Below are 27,690 nucleotides of genomic sequence, written 5' to 3'. Positions count from 1 at the left end.
CAGTCAATGAGCGTAGAAAAGCGTAGAATGTAAAACCACTGCAGAACTCCATATGTGTGATGCTGGGTTTGTGTCCACCGATTGAGGGGAAATATTTAAAAAATTTGCAGAGAACGGTTCTTTGTAAATGGTTGAAAACGTATATAAATTTTTGTAATCTGTAAGCATTTTTGATCTAAAGTCTTGATCTGAAATGCACCTGTAGCTATTAAGTAAACGTAGTCAGGGTTTGTATTGCATAAAAGAATTTTTGGCACCTGCTGCAGAGGTTAAAGCCAGCTGCAAAGGCACCAAAATGAAAAGAAACGACAACAACAATAGCAAACCAATTGCCGTCTCAAATGCAATTTAACCCGTTTTGTTCCTCGGAGTTTCACTCGATCAAGAATCATCAACATTTTTGTTCATCAGATGCTCAGAAATAACAGGAAAACGCAAAGATTTCTGCCAAATAGGATAAAACAAACTTGTGGCATTTACATAGATTGATCGTGCTAATTGTCGTGCATGGTGATACCAACAAAGATATGGAAATACTCTAGTAAGTTTATCTACTTATGTTACTTTTCCTGACAGAGTGCACTTGGTGGACAGGTCTCAACTCCACATGGTATAGCTGTACTAATACATGCAATAAATAGGACTGGCATTGTTGTAACTGTTCTGATGATTTTGTTTGCATGTAAACAAACAAACAAAAAAAACATTCTTTCATTCCAGTAGAAGATCCAACTTTTCCTGACACTGTGTTGTTATCTGTGAACGTTTGTAGCTGCTTAGAATGAATAATTTCCAAATGACTTTACTTAAAGCCATCATATCTTCAGTGGACATAAAAATACCATCGTGGTGGACTGAACAGCATTGTTTCTGTTGTACTGATTATTATTATTATATTAGCAGGGCAGCTGATGCACGCCGCTGTACTTCATCTGCCTCCAAAAGCAGCTTTAATTAGAGCTATGACTTACAATGTGAGTTAAAGAACTATCACTCCCGTTTTAGTTAAATGGTGGGAGTGCAGGTCTCTGATAAGAAGCTTTCTAACGGGTCCTGAGGTGACTCTACCCCCTCCCCGCCCTTTCATCAGGATTATTTCTCCAATATGAAAATCCAGGTAGCATGAGACAGATTAGGCAACGCTTAACATGCTAGCGTTGTGTTGGTGAGACACAGATCAATGGACTTATGTAGGTTAAGCTGTGAAGGTATATGCTGGAACATAGCAGAAGTACATTACCAAGAAATCTAGCATACAAACTATGTAATGAGCTGGAACACACACACACACACTCCAGATCTACATTTCAGGGATTAAGAGGGATTTTAAGGGGTTGTGTGATGAAGGACTCGAGCAGGTATTGTTGTCCGGACAGGTGCTCGGGCCCGAGAGGCTGAGAGGAAGAGTTGCATTTAGCTCCGAATGACAGAAGAAATGGATTAAACAGCAGCCAGTATGTCTGCCTCGCTGCTATTTGAACATATGAAATTAAAGATCCAAGTGTCTTGTAGCTACATCGTTTACACCCAGGGCCGATAAGAGCAACTGGTCTCTGTTCCTCACTTTCTCCACTAATGAACCTCAGGTGGGAAAGAAACAGGTGTTCAGAAGCAGCTTCGTGATGTGATTTCTGAAGCGTCGTTTCTGTCCTCGAATTCAACTCAAATATCACTTGATTTTTGCCATCTGTTTTTTAACTTTGGTAAAAAATATAAAAGCTAGCTAATACTTTTTTTTTTTAAAGTCACTTAGATATTTGGATAACATTTATTAAACAGCACATTAAATAATCATGATTATCAATTAATAATCACTATAAAAGCAGAACCAGTCAATCAGTTAGAAAATCTCTATTGTAAAAATTAACTGTTAACAGTTTGAAGTTATGTCAGATATTTAATATTATCAGGCTCCAGCTGTGAAAATATCAGGATTTCTGCCTTTATTTCTTCTACGTTAGTAAAGTCTTATCGTTTGAACTTTCAGAGCAACAAATTTAAGGACTTTTTCTGGGGCTCTGGTTATTTTCTATCTATCTATCTATCTATCTATCTATCTATCTATCTATCTATCTAAAGAAATAATTGATTATTCCTATACAAATTAATAAATGATGAAACAAATATTAGTTGCATCCTTAACACTTAGATGGACTCTGTGGACACCTTTCACAAAAACAGGTGCTTTAACCTGAAATACAAATGATGCCAAACGGCACATTCACATTGCAGACCTGTTGCTGTGTTTTCTTATAGAGGTTTTGCTTTATTTACATCACTCTAATTGTTTATTTATTTATTTTCTTCTGAGAGGAACATGTTTGGAAGGCATTCACTTATGTGCGGTATGATGCTTATCTTCATTGCTTCTTTTTTTTTGTAATAATAATCCACGGTGAAGGTCAGGTGGATGGTAGTGTGATAGATGGTGCAAGCATCCAATTAAGCTTCCTTAATGGAGCCACTGGCTAACTAAAATGCTAAATCACTGAAGTATAATATATTCGTCTCCTGTATTCTGACACATAAAGCCATAAGCTTCCACACAACCGCCAAGAATCAGCCTGTACCATCTTTAAAAATCTAACAAATGCAATCCTTCACGCTTTCACAAAACTTTTCAAACATTAAAGTGCCACTCCCACAGGGAATCCCTTCAACAAACGTTATAAGCGTTATACCGCATTATGCATTCAAATGCATGCATGTCAGAAAAAAGAAACTGATTGATGAAGTCTGCCTCTTGGAGACGGCGGTGCACATTACGCACGGTGCCAGTCTGCTACACTTACATACCAGCGGCCAGATGAGGGAGACATACGGCTTCGGGACATGTCGAAGTATCCCGAGTAATTTTTTATAAGATTTCATTACCTCTTTCTTCAACTGGAAATACTACAGAGCAAAGCGCGCTGCTGGCTTCGTCTGGCTCCACAAGACGCTTAAAGGGTTTCTTGATTTTTTTTTTCTTCTTCTTCTCCTGTCAGAGCGGAGGAAACGGCAGTTCAAGCGGAAATCTGGGTCCTACTGTGTGTGCTGGGCGTTTATGATAAAGCGTGTGAAGCGTACAGTCCGTCAGTCAGCAGTCAGTCATCCAGTTCAACATCACTCTCCACTGAACTCCAGCTGTCACACCGCGTCCTCCGCGCCTCCTCGCACCGGCCAGGTAAGAGAAATCACTGCGGCTCTCGGAGATTTTTGCTCAAGTTATTTGCGAAAAGTTTGTGACGAGTCGAAATTCTGATGGACACGCGTTTCCCAGAGATGCCACTGTTGTCTTTCCTTTTTTTTTTTATCTGGTTCATGAAGTAAGTAATGGCGTGGGTTGAAAGGTGACGAAGGGAGTGCACTTTTGCGTAAAAATGGGTCGAGAGATTTCCAAGAGGAAAACAGCAAATGTGTGCATTTCTTGGGGTGTTTATTCTGCATGTGGTTTGTGATTATGATATATTAATTACGCCCTGTATTATATTATCATATGATTCCACACATTAAAAAAAATCAAATTAATTACAATTCAAGAAAATCAAAATAATAATGTAAAAATGGCATTATATGGGCTGATGAAGTTGTGTGGAGGTGACTGGGAATAATGATGCAAGGTGTCCAGTTTGCCTGATGTGTGTTAAAAGCAAGGGCCAGTTATTTAAAAAAAAACACACTATTTGTATGTTGTTGTTTTTTTAAAGTTGCAGCTAGCCTCCTTCAGATATTGTAACCTTTTTTTTTCCTTTAGCTGTCACCTGTACAGAGTGGCACAGCTACTTTCAAAGCCATCCTCACCCTCTGCCCCCTCCCATCCTCCTGTTTCCAAATGCTCTCCTTTGAAGCGATGATGCCCCATCTGTCATATGTGAGCAAAGAGAGACCATGCTCTGCTCTTCTCAATTACTGAATTCTCCTCATGCCAGCTCCGGTGGGACAGGAGGAGGAGCAGGTGGGTGGCAGTCAGTACGATCAATCAACATGAAATATTCAGCTTTGAATATACACATCATTTACTACTGCTGCTGCTGTCCTTGTTAGGAACACCCTCCCAAAAAAATAAAAAGATTTTGGGGACGTTTGTGTGAGGCACGCGTGACCATGTATAAGCTGTGACACAGTTCCTGATGTAAAAAGACTGAGCCAGTGTACGTTCAGGTGACACCTGGTTTATTCTGAAATGACACCAGAGGGGCATCTGAAATTATTGTCATCCTAACTGAGAAGAAATTAGCGAGAGGGAGGGCGGCTGGATGAAACTGTTTTAAATGTAGCGCCACAGCCGTTCTCTCATTATGCTGCAGTAAATTCGTGCAGCTTACATGACAAAGCTCTGCTTGGCAACTTTCTCCCCTGATAGAAGCACTTGTTTGAACATGAGGCACATGATTTGAATATCTGTAATCCACGCTGAAATCAACAGGCCAGATGAACTTTTTGGCACCCTCTTACCACCACACTGAGTAGGATTTTCTCCCCCACCAAAAATGCCTAAGCTATTTAGACTGAGGCTTAAAAATCACTTGAAAGGGGGAAAAAAAACAAGGCGAAAGTTATTTCATTTGTGTTTCCCAATGTGCAGAAATCCTGGAACTTTTTAAAATCAAATCGGGGTGAAAATCAGAACATTTCCAATCACTCAAACTCTTCAGGAAACTTTTAATCTCCTAAGTGTCTGCCTTGTGATAATAATATCTCTGTGATGTTGCCTCATGAAATTTGCCCGAGTACCATGGCCCTAAGTATTTGAGCTATGAGGCAATACAGTGAAAAGCATAGCCCCCTCATATGAGAACACAACAGTGAATAATTAATAACCTTGCTCCCAATTCCAGGAAAACAATAGCATATTGTAGGAACACTGCACTAATTTAACTAGAGGAGGGAAAAAAAACAGTCGACAACTTCGACAAAATGTGGAATGCACTGCCATTGTTATAAAGCATGTCTGCATGAGTTTTGGTCTACTTATTGTCGCCACTGTTGCACATTTTCTATACTGCTGTGTTGCACGTAAGCGAGAGCGTGCGCTGCTTTTCGCAGTGTTGAATGCTGTATAATGTTGTAGTGTAATGTTGTTTGCCTTTGAGATTAATCAGAAGCCATTAAAAACCCCTCTCTCACCTGCTGGCAGTATGTGAGGTGGAAGTGCACATGCAGGAAGCTATTTTCCACAGGCCTCCTCTCTTGGCTGTCAGCTCCCATTAAGGGGGAAGGTGTCATATCTGTAACACAGCTGAGTGCAGATGGCAGAGTGGAGGGGATGGCTCACCGATTTAAACAATGATTAATGAACAGAGATGGAAAACAAATTACATTGGACTATTGGAGGCAGGGAATTGTTTTTATGAAAATGTTAATTGTGTCTGCCAGGCTGATACCAGGAGTGGGGGAAGGGTGGAGCGAGGGCCAGGCGGCGAGGCAACCAAGGGGCTACTGATAGGACGTCTACTACTCCCCTGGCTCAGATTATCGACGTGTCTCAGCATGCATTGTTTAATACCGTACCTTGGCTTTAAGACCTCTAATGTGCCATAACTTTCAAGGTTTGGCTTTTTATGATGAACCCCATGAAGAATTGTCGCCCACCACTGCACCAATTAGCGTTATCTCTAATAATAAGTGGTTGTAAGTGACGAGAGAAGGCGCCCTGTTCTAGTTGTAATTATTGCAGGCGGGTGCAGCTGCACTACTTAGGGAGATGATGATAATTATTTTTCTTTTTTTTTTTTTTTCATTGCGGGTTGATTATTTAAGAGCATCATACACTCATCAGAGTAATCAGGAGAGAGTGATTAGTGAAAATCCACGAGGCTAACAGCTGCCACATTAAACACTTGCCTCTGTTGCCAACACACAGAGGCAGAGCCCTTTCCACAGGACAGAGACGAACGCAAAGCACTTCACCTTCAACTCCAGGACCACATGTGTTTGTTAGAAAGTCAAGGCTCAGGGCACACAGAGAATTAGAGTAAACAGAGCTCCCCATGAAAAGACACGTTGTTGTGTACCAAGGTCGATCTTCAATGCTTCACTTCACAAATACAGGAGTGTGCTGAAGGAGAGGAAAGCTATGATATTGCATTTTTTTTTTTTTTGGAAGTGTGGGAATTGAGATAGCCACATTATCTGTGCTCACCTCCTGATCTGGCTGCTACTGTTTTAAATTAAGTACATTTTTGAACGTTCTAACGACAGTTTGATGAGGCTCCTTATCTAACACCCAATGTGACATAAAAAGAAAGAAAAGAAAAAAAAAAGCAGTCTCAGCTAGAGACGTGCACCACGGCCATGTCCGGTGTACATGCTGCGTTGCTTGCCACTGTGTAAGGCCTGCTAAACTAAGGGCTAATTCTCTTAGCCCAGATGTTGCCTGAGCACAGTCCTGGGATCCCACTGGGTTGATGAGCTCAATCAGTGAAATGATGAAAAGATGATTTTGTCCCTGTAATTACAGTGTGTAAACTACTTAGCTAGGATTGCAAAGGAAGTCATTTTCTAATTACGCTGGTACCCCGTTGTCTAATGGTGGATGTTTTGTTGTTTTAGAGAGCGTGAGAGAGAGTGAAAGTGAGAGAGAGAGAGAGAGAGAGAGAGAGAGAGAGAGAGAGAGAGAGGAGGAATATACAGTATGTGTGTGAGATAGATAGATTGATAGAGAGGGAGAGGAACTTCATGAGGGGTCTGTGCTCTGCTGCTGCGGCTGAAAAAAGACCATCACAAGGGCAAGATGGCTGCCAAATGAGAGTTCATTGAATTATCAGCCCAGTTAATGTGCCTTGGATTATGCTCTTTGTTTGTCAGTTTTTTCCTGTGGATGCCATAGCTTAATGAGATACTGTAAGTGGCATTACCAGACTCCTGCTGTGATTTTGTGATGACTCGTTTAATGACTTTTGTTTTAGTGCCTTCAAGTGCTTTCGCAACCGAAAGTAGACGCATCTAGTTTTTTTTTTCCTCTGCCATTTTCTTTTACTTTTGCAAATATTGGCTGACGTGAAAGACAAATGCGAACGAAATTATCCCTCTCCCAGTCAGGAGTGCTGTTCAACTTAAACCATCTAGAGTTTGCACTGGCAATCCGGCGTCGCTTTCACCGGGGGGAAAAGTTGTACTTGTCAAGAAAGCAAAGCATGTCAGTATGTTGCAGACTGAAAGAAGCTCTATTCTTTGAGATCTGTGTGAGTTATGTTGGAGCTGACTGCCGTCACGCAGGGCCCAACCATCTGATGCAGCCTACACCATGTGGATAGGCTTCTCTTGTGCAAGGCATCCCCTACGCACCCCACACTGTTAACACACCCCGTCGTACGCCAAAGCTTTGTTTGTGTCCAGAAAGAACAGGTGGTCTGTGCAAACAAGAGCAACTGTTTACACACTAGTGATTTAAAATACATTCTATATGCACGTGCCTGAGTGTGTGTGTGCGTGTGTGTGACGGCATGTAAGAGTGGGTGTCTTTGCATGTGTACAACGAGGAAGAATTTATTTTGCTGTACTCTGTTCTGTTCCTTATGGATGTAAAGTTTATCTATAACACACTCTAATGTGATTAGGATGCTGCATGTTTCCTACAGTGCACCTGTGCCATGCTAGATGCCATTTCCACATCTTTGCCTTGACTCAAAAATGGGATTTGTGTACTGTTTGCCATTTGAAATACTCATACAGGGAATTATGCATATTGACATGTATGAGCGAGCTTCTTTCTCCAGCTCATACAGGTAACAAACACAGCTGGCTGCCTCTAAGCAAACCTGCTGTTTCCAGTCTGACTTGCACTCACCGTACCCTGTAGCTTTTAGCATGTCGCCAGAGGAACTTATTTTCCCTTTCACTCAAGGCCACTAATCGGCATTACTGACTGAGACAAACAAATTTAATCGAAAGCCTTCTTTCACTGAACATGTGAAATAGCTGACTCCTGAATAACCACCGTGCCACACGGATGCCAGATTTATTTTTTTAGAGGGCACAGGCCAGATTTTTGATAGTTGGAAAAAGGAGTGGCATAGATTTACTGCATCCACAACAAATGTGTATGTATTCCTTTATGAGTTCTTTAGCTATTACTCACAAGGAGCTAGTTTGTCAGTGCTGTGTGTGCTCTTTCTGTGCTCTGTACTCCCGCAGTAATGAATGGTGCTGGTTAGACTATTCTGTCTCCGTCAGGCTTTTGGGGGGCCTACAGAGGAGCTCCTATAGGGTTTCATTAATCTGGCTGTCAGAAAGTATATGGGTGCTATCTTTTGTACGGGTCATGGTGGGCAGCTGTGTTACCACTGCCCTCTTCCTTGTACAGGCTCTTCATCCTCTGACAGGGCAGTGCACAGGATGGTTGGCTGGCTGATTTGCCGGGTGGGCGCGTGGGTGAGGAGAGATACAGGGGGCATAAAGTATGGCACTGGGCTGTTACTGTCTGCACATAAGCCTGCTCTGTAGTAATGAATAAAACAGTTGTCTTCTGCAAGCCGGGAATTCAGAGAATTCCAGGAATTTTGATAGTCATCGTCACTTGTTATGTGTGATTTTGAAGTGGGCAGAAGCACTTTTGCAAAGAATCCGAGACGTCAACACACACTGTATGTTTAACATCAAACAGTATCTTTGTTTGTTGTGTGAGCGTCTGTATTAATCTCTGTCATTAGATGTGTTTTTCATCAGTATATACTATTATCACATCTGTAACTGTATGAATGATGAACGTGTGAAGTCTTTATTATTCTGTCATGCATACAAATATGCTCAGCCTGCATCGGCAGACACCACAGATTCATGAGCCTAAACAATAGTGCAGTGTGCACACTTTCACACAAAATAACAGAGTACAAAATCCAAGTAAAAACACAGAGAAATCAGAGTATATACTAGTTTAATAATCAGTTTGGCGTCGGATTGGTGGAATGTGGGATCCAGTACTCATAATTTTTTCCAATTATCTGTATCTGTATTTTTTAACTAATACCTGATGAGATAAATTAATTTAAAACTGTGTTACTTTGGCTTCTATCTGCCTCTCTGTGGTGCAGAGTAACGTCTCATCCACAGCATTACCTGACCGGTTATACGTCTTGCAGTAGTCTGTTAATAACGAAGGATAAATGTTTTAAAAATCCCCTTTAATTTAACATAAATAAACTTAAATCCAGACGTTTGAGTAAAGTTACTCAAAATTTTAGACACCAGTGTTGTCATTTTTCCTGCAAATGCAGATTGATTTAAAATATCGGCCTCTTTGATTAATTATCAGTATCGGCCCTGAAAAAACAGCACTCTCATCATTAATCATTTCTTCATCTGTACACCGGATTATTTCATGGTTTTGTCAAGTCGTTTGATAGGATACTGACAATTATAGCAATGCAAAAGAAAAAAGAAATGCAAGACTGTGTAATCAGTTATGTCAGCAATCAGATTATCATTAGATACCTTATATTATTACAATGCCTGCTACATTTTTCATCTCTGCGTCCTTATAGATAATTTTCATTTTAAATTGCATTTGAGGACTTACTGTAGCTGTCGGTTGAAGACTTATGTAGCTGTTTGTGGTGCATTCAAAGTAGTTTTGAGCTCAACAACCCACATAAATTATTAATGGTTTTTAACTGCTGTTAAAAAGAAAAATGAAATATGAACCTCTGATCTATAAATTTCATTCATGTGTTTCATTCTGGAGTCACCTCTCTATGCATTTACAATGCACTCCATCCATCCTAGCTGACAATATACTACAAAGTAAAAAGATCAGATTTCCACTCTCTTGTAGGTTAAATGCTTTATAGAATCCTTTTCCGTGACAGTAATGAAAATAAACAATGTTTGAGATTGCCAGATCGAGAATCATCCTGAATGCACAGCTCCCATAGCTGGTTTAAATGTGTATGCATGTATCACGTTTTTGTTTCTCTTTTATTGCCTGTGCTAAATCACACCTGCTCCTTGTTCATCTATGTGCGGCCACACCTAAAGAGGTGCTACTGTGACAGGATGCTTCATAGCAATCGAGAGCTCTCTCAATCTACACCAAAAGAGCCTAATCCACTCTGACAGAGAAAACACCTGATGGCCCCGCTCCTCCAAATCTCAACCATTTCCTCCGAAAATTAGTCCACACACACAAACACACGAAGGTTTTGTGCCTCCTTGCTAGGCTTAGTTAATCAGAGGGATACCACTTTAGCAAATATGAAGTGGATCTAGTGTATGCTAATATCGTTCGCTCACCTTCTCCCTGTCAGATATGATTAGGTCAGGCCCATATCCTTACATTGATCTCGGCTGGGCGCAGACACGCAGCTCACGCCAGCCATGGCTGCAGGCAGCTCTTTATCTGCATGGTTTTATGTGCAACATTTTCACGACTGACTGAGGTTGCTGTAGACTGTAGCAGCAGCAGCAGCAGGTGGCTCGGACTCATTGTCATACGTTTCATTTGGGAAGACTTTAGTTACATTAAATCTAGTGTCTTGATTTGAGATAGCTGACAGTATTGTGTGTGTAGTGTGTGTTGAGGGGGTGCTTTTGTTAATTTAGACCCACAGGAAATGCGGGAAGAGAGAGAGAGGCCACGGCAACAAGTTCTGGCTGGTTTTGTGCCATTAGGCCAGCAAGGCGCCGCTTATTCTGAATAAGTTGATTGTTGAGTTTGATTTACACTTGTGTTATTTTTGTTTCATTTGTGCTTTCAGCTGGTTTGATGCAACTGCAAGATAAGAAAATGCACAGGTTCGTTGCTTATTAAAAAAAGCCCACAGTAGTCAAAGTAGTTTCATAATATGCTGCAGATGCAAAGCCATTTGAAGTTGATCAATCATTATCGACTGACTTCAGGTTGAATACACTGTATAATGTTACACATTCAAGGCTACAGTACTGTAATGACATTAATAGAGGCAAATGCAGTAATAGTTCAAATGACCGTAATCCTTGAAAGTGGGTGGGAAGTGGGAGGGAACGTCTCCTGCTCTCCAGGTTAAGAAATATAAAATGGGTCCACCATATCATAATATAATTTTCAGACCTTTTCCTGTCAGATGCGATTAGGTCAGTACCATATGGCTACATTGATTTCTGATCTAGCTTAGAGGAGACATGCCGCTCACACGAACCATCGCTCCAGGCCTGCCAACTCTTTATCTGTGTGGTTTTGTGTACATCATTTTCGTGACTGACTGAGGTTGCAGTCCAGGATGATGTAAGCCTGTGTTAATTCAGTGTGGACAGTGCGGGCTTTGTTCTGTGCCCTTTGGTGCTGCACTAGAGCTGCGCAGGGCTCGCCTATGTGACCTCTACCATTGTAGTGCGATGTGAATTTGAAGCTTTGTTTTGCTGCTACAGTTGAATAAAAATAGGAGCCGGGAGGGGCTGGGGGAGGGGAGGGTTTTCCATTTGGATATTTTTCCTTTAACTTTAGTTTGAAATTTTTGCATCCATCATTAAGTTGTTTATTTTCCTTAGTACTCCTGTGACATAATTATCTTGCTAAAAGTTTTATTCAAATATGCAGTAGACCTGCTGAAAGGGCTTAACTATTTACTTTAATCTTTTCTTTAAAGCAAGGGGAAGCAGGCAGTCTTTGATGTTTGTGCTGCCTCAGTGTTGTGTGTCACTAAAAATGAGATCGAGACAAAGATCTTTAGCTTACCCTTTAGTAAAGATGAGATATTTGTTGAGGAAGCCTTTGTGGTTAAACATAATCAGCATTTTCACTGTCTCCAACAATAATCTAAAACCACAGGTATACTTAACACAGGATGAAGAAAGTCAGAACCTACTTTGCTCTATTTCCTGACCTATTTGTGGTGCATCTTTGGCATCATACAGCAGTTGCAGAAGTACAGATTTACACACTATATTGACAGCACATAACTGTACTGACGTTTTACTCACATGTGTCCTGTATTCCTCTTCATGTTGTTCTTTGTGGAAATTAATGTTTTTGAGTAATATATTTTTTGTGGCAAAATTTGAACTCATTCAATGTTTACTTTTGTTGTCTCTGTAGGTCTGAGAAACAGCAAAGACGCATTTCATCTGAACAGCATGAATCCACATCCTGTTTCAGCTGAATAAGTGCAAACACTCAGACTTCATTTCACTGCTAACGTTCGGATTGTCCCAGATAGACGCTCGTGACCACCATACTGTAACGTCACCCAGTTCCTGAAAGGACAGCTTCATTACCCCGTCCACCCACCCAATTAGGAGCCAGATGGCGCTTCTGGCCAATCAAATCATGGATGCAAGGATTCTCAGCAGCATGAACGGAAGAGTGGAGCTTTCCCAGTTCCTGAGAGTCACCAATCAAAGCATTGTCTCCCCTGCAAATTCTGGCCAGGATGACAACCGCAAGAACCGGAAGTATCCCTGCCCGCTGTGTGGAAAACGTTTCCGCTTCAACAGCATCCTTTCTCTTCACATGCGTACTCACACCGGTGAGAAGCCTTTCAAGTGCCCGTACTGCGACCACAGGGCTGCACAGAAGGGCAACCTGAAGATACACCTGCGCACACACAAGCAAGGTATTCTGGGAAAAGGCCGCGGGAGGATCAGAGAGGAAAACAGGTTGCTTCACGAGCTGGAGGAAAGGGCGATACTAAGAGACAGGCAGATGCGAGCTGGTCATGTTAGCCAACAACAACCTCAAACATCTAATATAAATCAGCTTCAGAAGGCCCTGCCGCAGACCGTCTCGACACAACCGCCGTTCTTAAGCAACTCTGGTGCAGCAGAGAGCCAGCCACATGCATCCACCTCTCCTAAGGCCACCTCCATTCACGATGACCCCATCCAGCCTCAAACCACCGGCTTCCGCTGCTCATTCTGTAAGGGAAAGTTCAGGAAGCAACAGGAGCTCGAGCGCCACATCAGGATCCTGCACAAACCCTACAAGTGTACTTTGTGTGACTTTGCCGCTTCACAGGAGGAGGAGCTCATTGGCCACGTTGAAATGACACACATAACTGCAGATTCAGGCTCAGGACAGAAGGCTGCGATGGGGGCTAGCGACAAAGGGAAGCCCGCTGGTGAATTCCCCTGCGAGGTGTGCGGCCAAACTTTCAGCCAGGCCTGGTTCCTGAAGGGCCACATGAGGAAACACAAGGACTCTTTTGAGCACTGCTGTCAAATCTGTGGCCGTCGCTTCAAGGAGCCCTGGTTTCTCAAGAACCACATGAAGGTCCACCTCAATAAGCTAGCTGCTAAGAGTAGCCACCCCACGGAGCGTGACTCCTCTGTCGACCTGAGTAGCCTGACACAGGACCACCACAGCAACCTCTACTCCCAGTACATCTCCCGCATTCACAACAGGTTCCTCACGGCTGACAGAGCCGAGCAGCCAGATTATAACCAGATGATGGCCACAGCAGGCGTCGACATGAAGGTCAGAGAGATGTTAGGGAGGATGATTTCCTCTGGTCCAAGCCCTCTGGCGGATGCAGAGAGCTCATCTTTGTTGGGCTTAAACCATCTCCACCCTCCGCTGGGCTCCGCTAGCATGGAATATCTGCAGAAAGTCATCTCTAACCGAGAAGCTCTCAACAACAGCAGCAGCTATGCAGGTTGGCAGATCGTAACACCAGGGCTGCCTATTGAACAGCAGATGTTCAGTCCTAAAGAGCAGCAGTGCTCCTACCTGCCTGAGCGTTGCCTCCCTGTAGATGATGGGAAACTGTGTCTCGTCGACCCAGACGCCAAGGCCATCAGCCAACCTGGGAGCCCGGGCAGCATGAGTCATCACGGGCCAGCGGATATCATCACAGAGACGGGGAACTCCCACGCTGGCAGCGCCCTCGATCATCGACCACAATCTTCTTCACCAGCTACAGGTAATTCAGTGAAGAAAAGCTGATTTTCTGAATCTTAAAATATTGTTTTGGGGGCACTCCAACTCAACGAGGAGTGCTATTCTGGATAATGTTTTTGCAGCTCTGTGGGAGTCTTTTTCTAAAGTATAACTTTCCAAACTGTTAACCTGATGACAGAAATTAAACCCTGCTGTCACCATTCAGTTTATTTTTTTAATTCTAGGAACTAAAAATCAGGATATGTGAAATTAAAGCATCTCATGACGTTTTGTATATGTTTTCTTTTTCAGAAATTACAATATCTAAGTGACAGCTGTGCCATTATCTTTTTCCCCACTTAGAGTAGGTGGACATGAAGCGCAGGGTCAGCAACACCAGCACAGATATTATCATCCACAAGGACTTTGTCTTCCTTTTAAAGATAATGGCATCATGTTGAATTGTAGGGATAATTAGTACCCTCTATTTTATATCCGTCACATCCCCACCCCTTGCCTACGGGGGCACAAGATGTTAATGCATGCCATCTGGTGTTTTTAATGATTTGATATATACCACCCAGTGATTTTTATGATTTGATCTACCACCTGGTATTTTTATTGATAGTCTTCTGTTCCACCTGGTGATTTGGATGATTCGGCTCTATGGGTAAATGCCTTTCTTGTCATGGCATCCTGCTAACATGTTATCATGAGCCTAAATTACTGCTATAACAGCGTTGTTAAGAGAAGAGAAGAAAAATATAAATCCAAACTTTATTTGGCTTCTGCAAAGCTTCTGACTTTGGTTATTTTCCCTCGGTGCTCGAGTACTACTGTTATGTACATCTAAGTCGGATGCGCTCTTGTGGGATTTGATCCAGTATCCTCTTAAATGATGGCCGTATAGCAGAGATAAATGGATCAGGTCTAATCTCATTAGATGTTTTGTTTCCATATTGTACACACATACTGGTATCTGCATATTTACATGTAAATGCTGGCAGTTTTTGGCCAAATCCCTCTCTGGTTGCTCTTTAAGAAACATATTCAAGCTCTGTTGTTTGTAGTTTCCCTTTTCTCCCCTATCTCCAAGACCATACGGTGTCACTTCCAGAAACATTTATGATAGTTGGCTAGCTGAGGATTTGAGTGTGCACAGTTCTGGGATGGCACATTCAGTATCAGACTCTAATTTCAGTCAATATTAAGCATGGAAACTAATTCATTGTAAAGGTCAGGCGTCATTGCTTTAGTCAATGATGGATCCGGCAGGCTCTCTCTCTTCCCCTCTCCTCCTCTCCTCTCTGTTCTTAGTCCTGTGTAATGGTAGACTCACTCTGGGGGCTTAGCACCGCATTGTTTAGCTCTGACAATATATCCCAGAGACCTCTGCAGCTGCTCCCTGCGCTCACAATGACAGATTAATTAACACAATCACACGCTGCTGGCCCTGGCTCAACGCACAGGTCTGCTGCGGGACAGATAGGTAAATCCTACACATATGGAGAACACGCACCACTTGATGAGGGTTTAATAACAGGGATAAGTTTTTTCGGAGGTGGGGGGTTGTAACTGATCAAGTCTGTCTGTCTCGATGGTTGGACATGGAGGAAGAGAGAGGGGAGAGAGTGAGTGTTTTCTAATTCAGGAGAGCGGAGATGCTGAGGAAGAATTACCACTGCCAGATGTTCAGCTTGAGGAACATTGATTAGTCCAGAATTACTGGCTGCATTATTCATAGTCAGCCTATGGTGGTCATGAAGTTATTGATGTTCTCAATATGGATAGCAAATATAGTACAGTCATGGCTGTCAGAGTGAGAGACAGATTCTTTGCTTGATACATCCAGATACAGTGCTAGATTTAGATTTTTAACTACAAATACCCAGCATCTTAAATTAGAAATCCCACTTTGATTTCAATAGGAAGCGTGCTATGAATTACTTCTCTCAATATCTAATCAGGACAGATTTGAAAATGCACTTTGAGTTTAATTATAATTTGAGATTAAGAATAACGCCTCTTCTTAAAATGATAAACTCATAAAGGGTACATGCTGCAGGCCTCTGACCTACATTGGGCCAGTTAGATCCCAGATCTGAATAAAAACATGCCTAACAAACATAAAATGCTCTGACAGTTATTAATTAGTCCCATTCAATACTCTTAACCTCAAGGTCAATGAGCAGACACCATGTAATGATGCTGTCCCCACATGTGTTTTGTCCCTTATTCCCTGCTTTTATGCTACTTTTACTGTAAGCTTTACAGCCGAGAGAGCCTGAAGTGATAAGCGTCTGTAAAACTGTGAATGGTAACATGAGCAGCGGTTTACCCAGAAACACAGATAAAGCAGGCTGCTGTACAGAATATCACTTTTCATTTGCCTGTTCCAGTTACATCAGTCTATTCTTTGTGATTGCTGACAGTAAAAGCATCTTTTAACTAAATAGGTCCTTATCTAACTCGGTCCTGGCTTAACAAATTCAGCTCTTATTCAGAGATCACAGTCAGTCTGACTGGTTTGTCTAAACTGATTACCTGTTGGCTTTTCCATCTCCCTCTCACTTCTGTCTTTTAATCCTCTTTTTAATTATTATTGCAGATATGAGGCTCAAATTAAGCTCAAAATGCTTGTTTTCCTAGCATGCAGATAAAAAGATTTACCCAGGGAGTTCTGAACACCTGCCTTGAAATATTGTTCCACCGTCTCCTGAATGCCATTTGGCTTAATTGACTTGGAAACGTCCCAAATGCGTCATTGACTATGTGGTCTAATTAATATTAATAATATATGCTATTATAAACATCAAAGAACATCTGGTGCCCCTGTTTTTCTCACCAGTCTTGTGTGTGACTCTCACTCTCACTCTGTTTCATCTTAAACCAAACCAGCCACTATGTATTTCTGCTTTGCATTTCAGGTGCTTGATTACATATATAGAAAGAGCCAAAGCTCCACTGTATATAGAGTTGGATATCTACAATGTAACTGCCAAATGCCTATGTAAGCATATAGTATGTGAGTCTGTGATTGCATTGACGGTGATATATGGTTGTAAATCTTAAAGCCTATTTCCATATGAAATGAATCACTTGTCCAAGCCCAGCTGCATGCCTTTTTCCATACACGGCTCACTTGAGGCACATATTTATTTATTTACCTTTTTTCTCCGCCTTGCACATCCAGTAAGGGCGGATAACTCATACGCATCACTTCATTAGATGCTCTGTGTTAGGTGAGAGAGGCTGGGGTTTGTAATGATGCAGTAATTGGAGTTTTGGTTGATAAATCTAAGCTCTAAAATTACTCCCCTCACATAATGTGAGCCTCGGCACTGTAAGTAAATCTTAAACTGATTAAGTTAGCATGAACCAGGCAATCACAAAGATGGCACCCATCCAAAGGAAGGGGAAAAAAGGCAGAGTCTTCAGTCTTTGTGTTGTTTTTACCGCTCTCATGTAAGGCTGGCAAATGGGTTTAGGAAGGTCCACGCTGAAAGATGAGGTCAGATATATGTGTTTTCTGCGTTTGGAGCCGGCCGGTAATGTCATCGTAATTTAAGCCACAGAATAATTGAGATGTATAGTGTGTCTGAAAGAGTTCCATTAAGCTGTTTGGATTTTTTTGTCTGTTACTGGAGACAAGGGTGTGGCAACGCTGAAGTCTCTTTCCCGCTCTTGCACACCCACGCACGTCACCACGCACATGTAATGTACGCAGATATTAAATCAAACATACTGTACACATACACACACACACACACACACACGCATGCAAAGACACATATACAGCTAGAACAGGGGGTTCTCACTTTAGTTCAAGGGCATGAATTTTCCATTTCAGCTGTGACTTTTCAATTTCATTAGGTAGAGCTCTATTTAATTAATACGTGGGTGTTATTTTACGGTTTTGTAAATTGTAATAGTAAAAAACAGCCCGCCTTTTACTACCATTCAGCTCACAATGGTGGTTTTTCTATTAAAGTTGGAAACAAAGTAAAGCACCTACTACAGATCATTAGATTTAGATTTACCTCCGAGAATTACCTCAGGGTCAGATCTTGAGGTGTATGAAATTGATATTTCTCTGGCGGGGATGAATCACTGTTGTAACTCAGATATTAGTCCATTAAAGAAGAACAATAAGGCATCAATATGCATAGAATTAAATTAATGGTGGTGGGTTTATCTCCCTATCCCAGACGCATCCCTAAAAGACACAGTATAATGTATGACCTGACCTTCAAATGCCAGGAGAGTGTTGGGCAATAAACTGCCAATATTTGTGGCTTAATGGCGTCGGATGACTTTTACTGTAATTGGAATGGCAGCGAGACAGCTGGGCTGTTTAAAGACAGTGCAAGGCTGAGGTCTCAGACAATCACTAACTCAAAATGGTCACAGGGAGTGTGTTTAACCCTGGAGGGTGTTCTGTGATATGCTATAAGGATTAAACTGTAGGTAAACAGAGGGAAGAAGACATTTAAATTACCTTTAATTAAAAGTTATGGTGTGCGGGATCAAATCTTGTATCCAGATGGATATTTTTCATCGGCTAAAGGGAGAAAAATTACCCTTTGTCAGTCTCCACAATAATACACTTTGTACTTTATGAATTATGTTCCCAACATACCATTTTTCAAGTATGAAGCACAAATAAACTCAGCTACAGTACATGGTGTGGTTAATCAGAACTGCTCACATGTTGGACTTCGTTATTTTTGACTGGGAAACCCACTTACTGGTTTTGATGGAATGAGGTTCTTGTCTGCAACATCTGCCTTGTTCTGGTTGCTTTACAATTTCACTGTTTATTATTTCTGGAAGAATCTTGTTTGGTGTTAACATCTTTGGGTGTATTTATTGCACATGGTGGTGGCGTCCATACTGTAAAATGATGGATCACTGGAGCTGAAAGCTGATTACAAGCTTGATTTACTGCAGGGCAGCACTTAAATCATTCAACTCAGCCTGGTGTGGGATTGCAACATTTTTCATGTTTAGACAACTGTTGTTGGTTCATACTTTTCTCAGAACAAAATGTTCAGTATGCCTCATATACACGTGGTTTCCTAATTTGATTCGGTTTGTATTGTGTTTTTGCTGTTATTGTGTGTGCTAGGTGAGAAAGTCTACAGGTGTCCACTCTCCAGCGACTACACCGCTGCACAGACAGCCTCCCTCGGCTTCCATCTGGATCGCTACCACTTCCCCCACTGGCAGAACAACAGGGATCTTTCTTCTCCGCTGCAGCCCAGCAGCAGCAGCTCCAGCCCCAACCCCAACCCCAACCCCAAACTCAGACCCAGATCCAGGGAAGACTGGAGCCCAGCTGCAGGCCAGTACCTCGGTTTGGAGAGCCACAGTGAAAATGCCTTGCTCATCAACAAGCAGCCTGACCTCGCTGACAAAGATGCAGATGGAGACGGCTCTTTATCTGGTCAAACCAGGAAATCCCAGTATGAGCCTTTGGATTTGTCTGTCAGGCCAGAGTCTGTTCCGTCTCATTCAGCCATGTCTCCTGCTGTACTGGTACAGATGTCTGGCGTTTTTTGTAATGGACTCTCGTCCTCCCTCGCCCGCCGGCTACAGAGTTACTCTAATGCCACCGCTGAACTCAGTGTGAAACCCGCATATCAGTGTGACCTTTTGGTGCAGGGAACAAAAGAAGAGATGAACGCACAGAATGCAGGCTCCACAGGTCACGATGGTGAAGGTGAATTTGAGAAATCCGAGGAAGGGGGGGAGGACAAAAATGACAATGCTGCCAACTGGAAGATGCTGAAAAATAATATCCTCGAGTCAACGGAGCTGGAAAAGCCTGATTTTGAGGGTTCTGGCGAGAAGAAACAAGACAAACCAGGACAGTGGGGCCGGGCTGTGGCCGAATCCCCCATCTCTTCTCTGGAGAGCTTGACTCCTGGACAGGCTGATCCACTCCAGCACCAGGGCGGCCTGCTTTCCTTCCTCAGGTCCCAGGGGAACCTGAGCAGCACACCTGCCGGCACACACAAAGCCAGTCTGAACGGTGGGGAGAACATGGAGAAAGATGTTGCATCAGGTGAGCATAAGCCTATATATCATATACACTGAATGCAGCTGTCAGTTATCAAAATGTAGCCAATACTGTCTCCAGATTTGAAGGTATACATTGCCACCTAGTGGACAAACGCCGGCTGGGCCTCACATATTCAGATTCTGATGGTACAAAGCATCTGTAAGTAGATAACAAGATAAGTGGCTGACTTGCGTTCAAACTTTAGATTTAGTACCAACTCGTGACTTTGTCAGTGATGAGAATTCTTTTATAGGAATCCAAAAAAAGTTTTTGGCACTTTCTTATCCCTCATCACCTGACAGCGGAAGTGTGAAGACTGGCTGTGAGTGTGTGACTGAATCATGGCAATTATGAACAACACACTTCCCTTATACTTATAGCACTCGAGTTTTTCTTTTTTTCCCTTGCCAGATTTTTTATCTCAGATCTCAAATAAGGGGCTAAAGAAGGCACAGGTGTGTGGCACTGATTACCCCTACACTTTAAAGGATGATATAATCTCCTTGTGTGATAGGTTACAAATCGCCAAGCCAATGGAGCCCACTGATGGAGAGGCTTAAGCTCTTGTGCTGGTGTGATATGCTTGCTGAGTGCAGATTTAATAATGCTGTCTCTCAGGAGAGGGAATCCAACAGCTGGGGTCTTTGATATGCATGTATTATGAGTGCAACATGATACACCTTCCCTCTGATCCCCCTCTTATTCAGAAACTCAATATGTTCATGTGAAAGACAGGAAAGTGCCTGTCAACTCCATTAGGGATTAACATCTGTTCCCTTTCTTTATGATTCTAACAGCAAGATGTAGTTTTCTATTTGATTGTACAGATGGTTATTATAATATGCCGAAAAGCACCCCTCCCCTTCACCTCCTGTCATAGCCGTCACACTGTTCATGTTTCTTTCTTGCTTTTATTGTGCATAATGCCGACTGAATTTTTAAAAAAAAATAGATAGGATTTAGGTAAGCTGGCAAATTTCGACCTGTATTTGAGGCATGTTTTGATTTTCTAATTGACAACATCAGCACCATTTCTCTTCCTTATTTACAGCGCATCACTCTGCAGCGGTTGCCTGTGTTTTTTTAGCAGCTGATCAATGGAGTTATTTCAAGAATCCTTGCCTGCCTTTTTGTTCGCTGCAGATTGATCCTTCATATTTTTTGCCCTCCCTTAGGAAGTAGATGTCAAACACACAATAAACACCTGTCAGTCAAACTGGACGCTGAGATGGGTAGCTGACATTGAGAGTCCATTGAGTGTCCTCTAAAACCGAAACTAAGCAGGTGGCCCGGCAGTCTGTCCTGTCTGCAGTGCTGACCAGGTGGCTTTGTCATGGGGCTGTCTCCTGTTGCCCCCATCCTCTCCATACTGTATGGCACGTCGAGTGGCATGGTGACATATTGCTGGGCAGTTTGGACATGGAGTGATGTGTTTGTGATGACAGTTCAGGTCGGCTCCAATGTGCCAGCAGTGGTAATTGGCCAGATGGTGACCTCTGGTTGAACCTGTCTGCATGCTCATTAGTCTCGCTGAGCCCTCCCTTGTGTTTTAAACACTCTCCAACCTCTGCACTGTGCAGTCTGAACCACTAGATGGCAACATTTACCACCCTAACAGCTGAGGTGCTTCAAAAATATCCCCCCATCAGGTACTGTTGTGTGCAGTCATATTTCATATCTGCAATTAGGACAACTATTTTTGATAATGTTATACAATGGACGCCTTGAGGTTTGGAGTGTGATGCAACTTTAAAGGAGTTAACCAGGTTAACCAAAAGATCTGCTGTCTCCTCAGTGACATCAGATCAGGCTCCCTTCAGACGCATGAGAACAAGTGAATATGAGAAGATCGATAAAGAAAGGATGAAGAATGAAAGAACACGGAGGAGAGAGGGAGAGAAAAGGGCCCTGATTTGAAAGGTTGAAAGGGGTGAGTCATTATCTCATTGTCTGACCTCTGTGTACCCTCCGCGGAGAAGGGTGACAGGGAGCGAGAGAAAAAGGAGAGAGAAAAGGAGCGAGAAAGATCACCATAGATGGAGATAGATGGAGCGACAGCGAGGTGAAAGAGGAGCGGTAGTGCGGCTGTCTCTATGAGCAGATGTCGTTTGAGGGCAGCGAGAGGGCAGCGCGGCCTGCCTTTGTGCCGCGCTTCTCCCCATAGAGATAATGAAGGGTGGAGCACTGGGAAGGATGTGCAGTCATCACTCACTGTCTGTGTGCCATCAGAGCTCAGCCCTGTGTCATCCGTCACCATTCAGCTCCTCTGGCCCCCGTCGGCCCCGCCACTGTCATCATGGTCATTATCTCAGCCTGGGACACACACTCTCACCGCACACACACACACACACACACACACACACACACACACACACACACACACACACGCATGTGAATTCATGCATGCAGGTGCAAACATATACATGTGTACATCTCACACAAATAAACGGAATGGCAAGGCAGGATATCCTCTGACATTTTTGTTTTGATTTTCGTCCCATGTCTAGTATTTGAGCTTTCATATAACCACCAAGACACAATTGAGTTTCTTGTAAAAAATATAATTCTTTCCCTCGATCATAAACATAGGAGAGCAGATTCAACTTTGTTGTCACTGCACGGAGTACAAGTACAAAGACGAAATGCAGTTTTGCATCTAACCAGAAATGCAAAAGAGGCAGTAATGTCTGGTATATACAGTATGTTACAGTGTGAACAGAGTGATATGGACACATTGATGTACAGATGTGGATACAATACAAAATAGATTATCTATATAGTGGTGTGAGATCAAAGTTTTTGCGTTCTAAAATGAATAAATGAGCCATACACAAATGCTGCAAGATTTAATGTAATTATTTTCTAACTTAAGAAAATGAAGAGGAAAAAAAGACTATAATTTTAAATGTACAGCTAATGCCAACTTTGCATAGTTGTTATTACTTGATGCTATGGACACCTTTTTGTGTCAGTACCAAAAAATATAGAACTTCTAGAACCACTAAACGCAAACAAACTTTTGCTTCAATAAGAAATCGATAGAAAAATCCTTTCTACTTGCTTGTCTCTCTTTAAATTAAACTACAGGCTAATTAGCTTAGCATAAAGACTGGAAACAAGGAACACCTAGTGTGGCTCTTTTCAGGTAAGAATACCCAAGTACCAGCATCCCTTCAGCTCACTTACTATCATGTTCTGTGTCTTCTTTGTTAAACATCTAAAAATCAAAGTGTATAAGTGACAAGTTATGGTTTTACAAAGTCTTCAAAAATAAATTTGAGGAGATGGTCAAGTGATCAACTTTTAACCAAACCTCCATGTTAGAGTTTGTTAAATTTTTTCCCCCATTAGTCACACACTGTCTATTGCAAACGTGCATCACAATTTATTGACCAACTTCCTGGTTCATCTTTTGACCTCGCAGTTGTTTACTCTCTGTCTGAAGTCTGACTGCTCATGTTTCTCTTCCTGTCTGACTGTGTGTGATTGCTGGCAGTTCTCAAGAAATCGCTTTGATGAGTACAATGCTATCGTAAATGATGGAAATGACGGCCAGGAACTCCGAAAACTGCAATAAACTGGAATTATCCTTCGGTTTCAATGTCAGCATCATACAAAGTCAAAGTCAATAATCATTCATTCTGTTGTTTTTTTTTTAAACTCTTGGCAGACCTTCACTCCTTCTCTCAACACCACACAATCCCACCCCTCTCATTTCCTGTTGAGTCTCTTCTTGCGTTTGTGCATGTCTACATGTATAGGAGCACATGTATGTGTGTGTGAGCGTCTGGTCTGAAGCTGTGGCTTGAGAGCAGCCTGTGAATGGAGGATCATGCGGTGAAGAGATGGATGGCTCCGAGCCCACTGCTGTCTCCTCTAATTGTAAAATATTAGTTACATTAGACTCTGGTCTGTGATTAATGGAACTTATTTGGAGGTTGCCCTCTCTTGGACCTCCCCTCTCCTCTGGTGGGAGGAAAGAAAGAACAGCAGACTCAGGAAGACGGGAAGGGACAGAAAGAAAAGGCGATAGAGGCAGAGGCAGGAGGGGGAGACAAGCAGGGCAACAAGCGACTAATGTAGACGTGAGACCTTTTGGCTTATTATTAACCGACTTTATGCAAGTGTAATAGGCTACGGAATTGTTCTCATTGTCTGAGTGCATTTACAAGATTTTAACAAGACGGAGGAAAACCCCTACAGTTTATCGAGTTACAGTGGACGTGTGAAATTTGAGAAAGTGGGATGAAAGTGATCTATAAAAGAAAGAGCTTTGATTGAATTTAGGAAATGTAAAAAATGAGAAATGGCGCAAATTTCCCGAACAGCGAGTCCCCGGTTCAATTCCCAGCTGCCTCGACCATCACTGCGCTTCATTCCCATGCTCTCTTTCGCCACATTTCCTGTGGGTCTATTTAATAAAGGCACAGAATCAGCATTGCTAATTTTTTTGGTATCCACCTCATTTCCTGTTTTTCTAGTTTTGTTGATCGAAGCAAGGGGAAGTTGAAGTGAGACAGGTTTAGTTTAGCACACACACCACAAGCTGCTCGGTACCTGGATTTTGACAAAGCTTTTCTTTTACTATTGTTACTTCCAGACAGCTTCAACTCCCTCGTTTCATATGCTTCTCTCTCTCTCTGTCTCTCTCTCTCTCTCACACACACACACACACAAACCCCCTCTGTGCCATCCTGATGATATTCAGATGTGTCAGGCCTTATCCTCTCTCTGACTGGTGTGTGAATGTGTGTGCGTGTGTCCTTTACGGCCATCAGGTTATTATACACCAACAGATGGAGCATTACCTTTTATTGCTCACACCTTCTGTGAGTTTTCCCACTTTTCCCTCCAAAAACACCTTTTTTATGTAGATGCGAAAGCGAGTGTTCAGCTGCGTACAGCTGTCTCAGCTCTGATGAGGAGCATGATAGAGAGGAAGAGGCGAGGGTGGGGTGAAAAGGCTGAGACAGCCCTCAGTTTTTGGGAAGTGATGTCAAATGACATCAGCACATAATGGTTTACTGTAACCATGAATCACAGAAAAACACATTGAAGTGTTAGACAGAGGGGAAAAGAGAAAGTCATTATATGAGGTAACATCTCAAAAATAGCATGGCAGTGAACAAGGACACATGGCTGTCTAGGTAGAAAAGTAAATGAGTCATCCGACGGAGTTTTTGTTTTGATCTCAGCAACACCTTCAGGCTTTGGTGTCATACAGATTTTTATTGAGGTCAGATAAACTTCTGGAAGCCATTAACAGTATGCTTTGTTGTTTGTATCTTGGGGGTACACGGTGTGCTGTGTCATCTAAGTTCACATTATTTGTGGTGGAACTATGTAGCGGGCACTAAAGAGGTGGACAGACAGGAAGTTTTGGCATGCCTTGCCTCCCAGCTGCAGACGCCTGTCATTCCTCAACTCAACACTTGTGCGCGTGTTTATTTATCTCCCTGTGTGTGTGTATGTGCGTGTGTATTTGTGTAGCGAGCAGGAAATGTGTTATAATGAGCAAGAACTTGCCGGCCTTTTTATAAAAACCTGTCAGCCCCAGAAGTGTCATAGTGTTTTGGTCGTGTGCTAAAGTGCGAATGATGATTAAGATGCCAAATCAATGTACTTTGCTTCATTTTTCCTTTAGCACACAATAACTAACAGGGAACCTTGTTTGAACCTCATTCAAACTTGTGAAGTCTGAATGTTTGAGTGTTTTTTTTCTTCTTTCTGACATTTCAGAGGTGCAGTGTCAAAATTTAACATCCCACCTGGCAACATCTGGTCTACCTGAAAATGAACTGCCAAGAATTAAATTTAATATCCAGAAATAAAAAACATACACTTTTCACAGAAATCACTGCCACCATGTTCTGTGTTATGCAGTCAGTGTGGTTTTATCCAAAGCCAGAGCAGTTAATTTGATTGGCTGAGTATGCAGTGGTCAGCAGGGGCAAACTTTGAGAGCTACAATCTCAAACATCACCCAGTGGCATTGAGATTGAGTTAAATTTAAAAGACAAATTCACCCTGCTGTTGTTTCCCATTGTAGAGCAGGGGTGTCAAACATACGGACCGTGGGCCAAACTGGCCCATCAGAGGGTCCAGTCCGGCCCGCGGGACTTTGTAAAGTGTAAAAATTACAGAGAAGACACTAACTGCAAATTTTAAAGTTTCAAAACAGTAAATTTTAAATAATTTTGAGATCATGACAAGTTGTTTTGATCATAAAGTAAAATACTAGATTGCTCATTGTTCTTTTGTTGTTTTGTGTCTCATTTTTGTAATATGTTGTCTTGTTTTTGTTGTTTTTTATCTTTTTGTCTGACTTGTGTCGTTTGTCTCATGTGTTTGTTTTCTTTCTCATTTTTGTCGTTTTGTGTTTCCTTCTTGTTTCGCTTGGGTTATTTGTCTGTTTTTTGTCATTTTGTTTCTTGCTTTTGTCATTTTTTTCTCTTTTGTGTCAATTATATATTTTTTGTCTCATTTGTGTCCATTTTTTTCTCCCTTTGTAACTTTTTGGTCAAGTTTTTGTCTCTTTTTTGTTTTATTTTGTGTTGTTTGTCTCATTTTTTGTCATTTTGTGTCTCATTTTTGTAATATTTTGTGTTGTTTTTGTTGTTTTTTGTATTTTTTGTATTTTATTGTCATTTTGATCATAAAGTAACATATCAGATAGTTCAGTTCCAGATACCTGTGACTGAATGTTTTGTTCCTTTGTAGACACTCTGTGGTCTGTAAGTTATTATGTGTAAATGATAAACTGAGGCGTAATGCTGTTGAAATTGAATTTCTTTTTCTTAAGAAATTTCAGGTTGTTCAACATGTTTTGTAACAAGGTAATTCCTTCAATATGATTTTTTTTGCCACTAAAACAAACAAAAAATTTGGAGTTGTGGTTATCTATAGGTTTATATGCTAATTTTTTACTGGTCCAGCCTACTGGAGATCAAATTGGGCTGAATGTGGCCCCTAAACTAAAATGAGTTTGACACCCCTGTTGTAGAGATTCAGTTACCTCCTACAACAGTATCATTATTAAGCCTGCTTTCTCCATGTTCTTCTGTTTTTTTCCAGGTCGCAAGCCGTTCCAGTGCAGGTATTGCCCCTACAGCGCCTCCCAGAAGGGCAACCTGAAGACCCACGTCCTCTGTGTCCACCGCAAACCCTTCGACAACAGCCTCTACCCGGACCGCCGCCTCCGACGCTCGCACACGCCCCAGATGCCCTCCAGATTGTCTCTGAGTATCACGGGAGACAACGGTGCGCCGGGGAGAGACCAGATCGGCATGACATCGCTGTGTGGAACTTGATGCTGTCATGGCAACAGCACATACAGACAGTTATGATTATTGTTTTACCATCACCTCGAAGGGGTTAGGATGATTGAGATTGTTCAAAAAAGAAAAAAAAAGAGTTACCAACCAACCTTGATGTACATTCCAGTGTTTACTTGAAGAGCCACAGTACGTATTTATCTGTAGCAAAAAGAAGCTGCCTATAATAATAAAGTCCATTGTGATGTGAAAGTGTAGCGGAGATACTTAGTGCCGTTCATTTTGTCAAAAGTATCCAAACGATTTACTTGTGTTTACATGCATCTATCAGTCCAACACTTGTCTGATAGGGAGAATGTACCGTGCCTGCCCAAAGCACTTGTTCTTTCATCCAGTAAATACCCTGTGTTACATTTTTGTAAATATCGCTCGATTTCCCTTCCAGTCCAGAAGTCTTGTCTATCTGTCAGGATATGGTGCCAGATGTTCGGGCTTTAATCGCAGCAGATGTAATGAAGTAGAATGTTGCACATCGGAGCTTCCATTTGTTCTGGATTCCACTCCAGGGAGAAAGCCTCTCT

The 27,690-nt window shown here is 42.1% G+C and overlaps 1 protein-coding gene across 1 annotated transcript; it reads left to right on the top strand.

The window, feature by feature from the left end:
- Positions 1-3,904: 3,904 nt before the first annotated feature.
- Positions 3,905-27,366, top strand: LOC110948146 (zinc finger protein 536-like). Its single transcript, XM_051952066.1, has 4 exons — positions 3,905-3,937; positions 12,158-13,814; positions 18,900-19,838; positions 26,910-27,366. The coding sequence occupies exons 1-4, from the start codon at positions 3,905-3,907 to the stop codon at positions 27,143-27,145; spliced, it is 2,865 nt and encodes a 954-aa protein (XP_051808026.1). The 3' UTR covers positions 27,146-27,366.
- The last annotated feature ends 324 nt before the right edge of the window (positions 27,367-27,690 follow it).

This window comes from Acanthochromis polyacanthus, chromosome 8 (assembly GCF_021347895.1).
Source record: "Acanthochromis polyacanthus isolate Apoly-LR-REF ecotype Palm Island chromosome 8, KAUST_Apoly_ChrSc, whole genome shotgun sequence".
NCBI lineage: Eukaryota > Metazoa > Chordata > Actinopteri > Pomacentridae > Acanthochromis > Acanthochromis polyacanthus.
Note: the sequence above shows the minus strand (reverse complement) of the source record. Positions and strands in the feature narration are given on the sequence as shown.

Coding starts and splice junctions, on each gene's coding strand:
- LOC110948146 (XM_051952066.1), top strand. CDS start 3,905: ATGCCAGCTCCGGTGGGACAGGAGGAGGAGCAG. Junction 13,815..18,899: donor ATCTTCTTCACCAGCTACAG/GTAATTCAGTGA, acceptor TGTGTGTGCTAG/GTGAGAAAGTCTACAGGTGT. Junction 19,839..26,909: donor GGAGAAAGATGTTGCATCAG/GTGAGCATAAGC, acceptor GTTTTTTTCCAG/GTCGCAAGCCGTTCCAGTGC.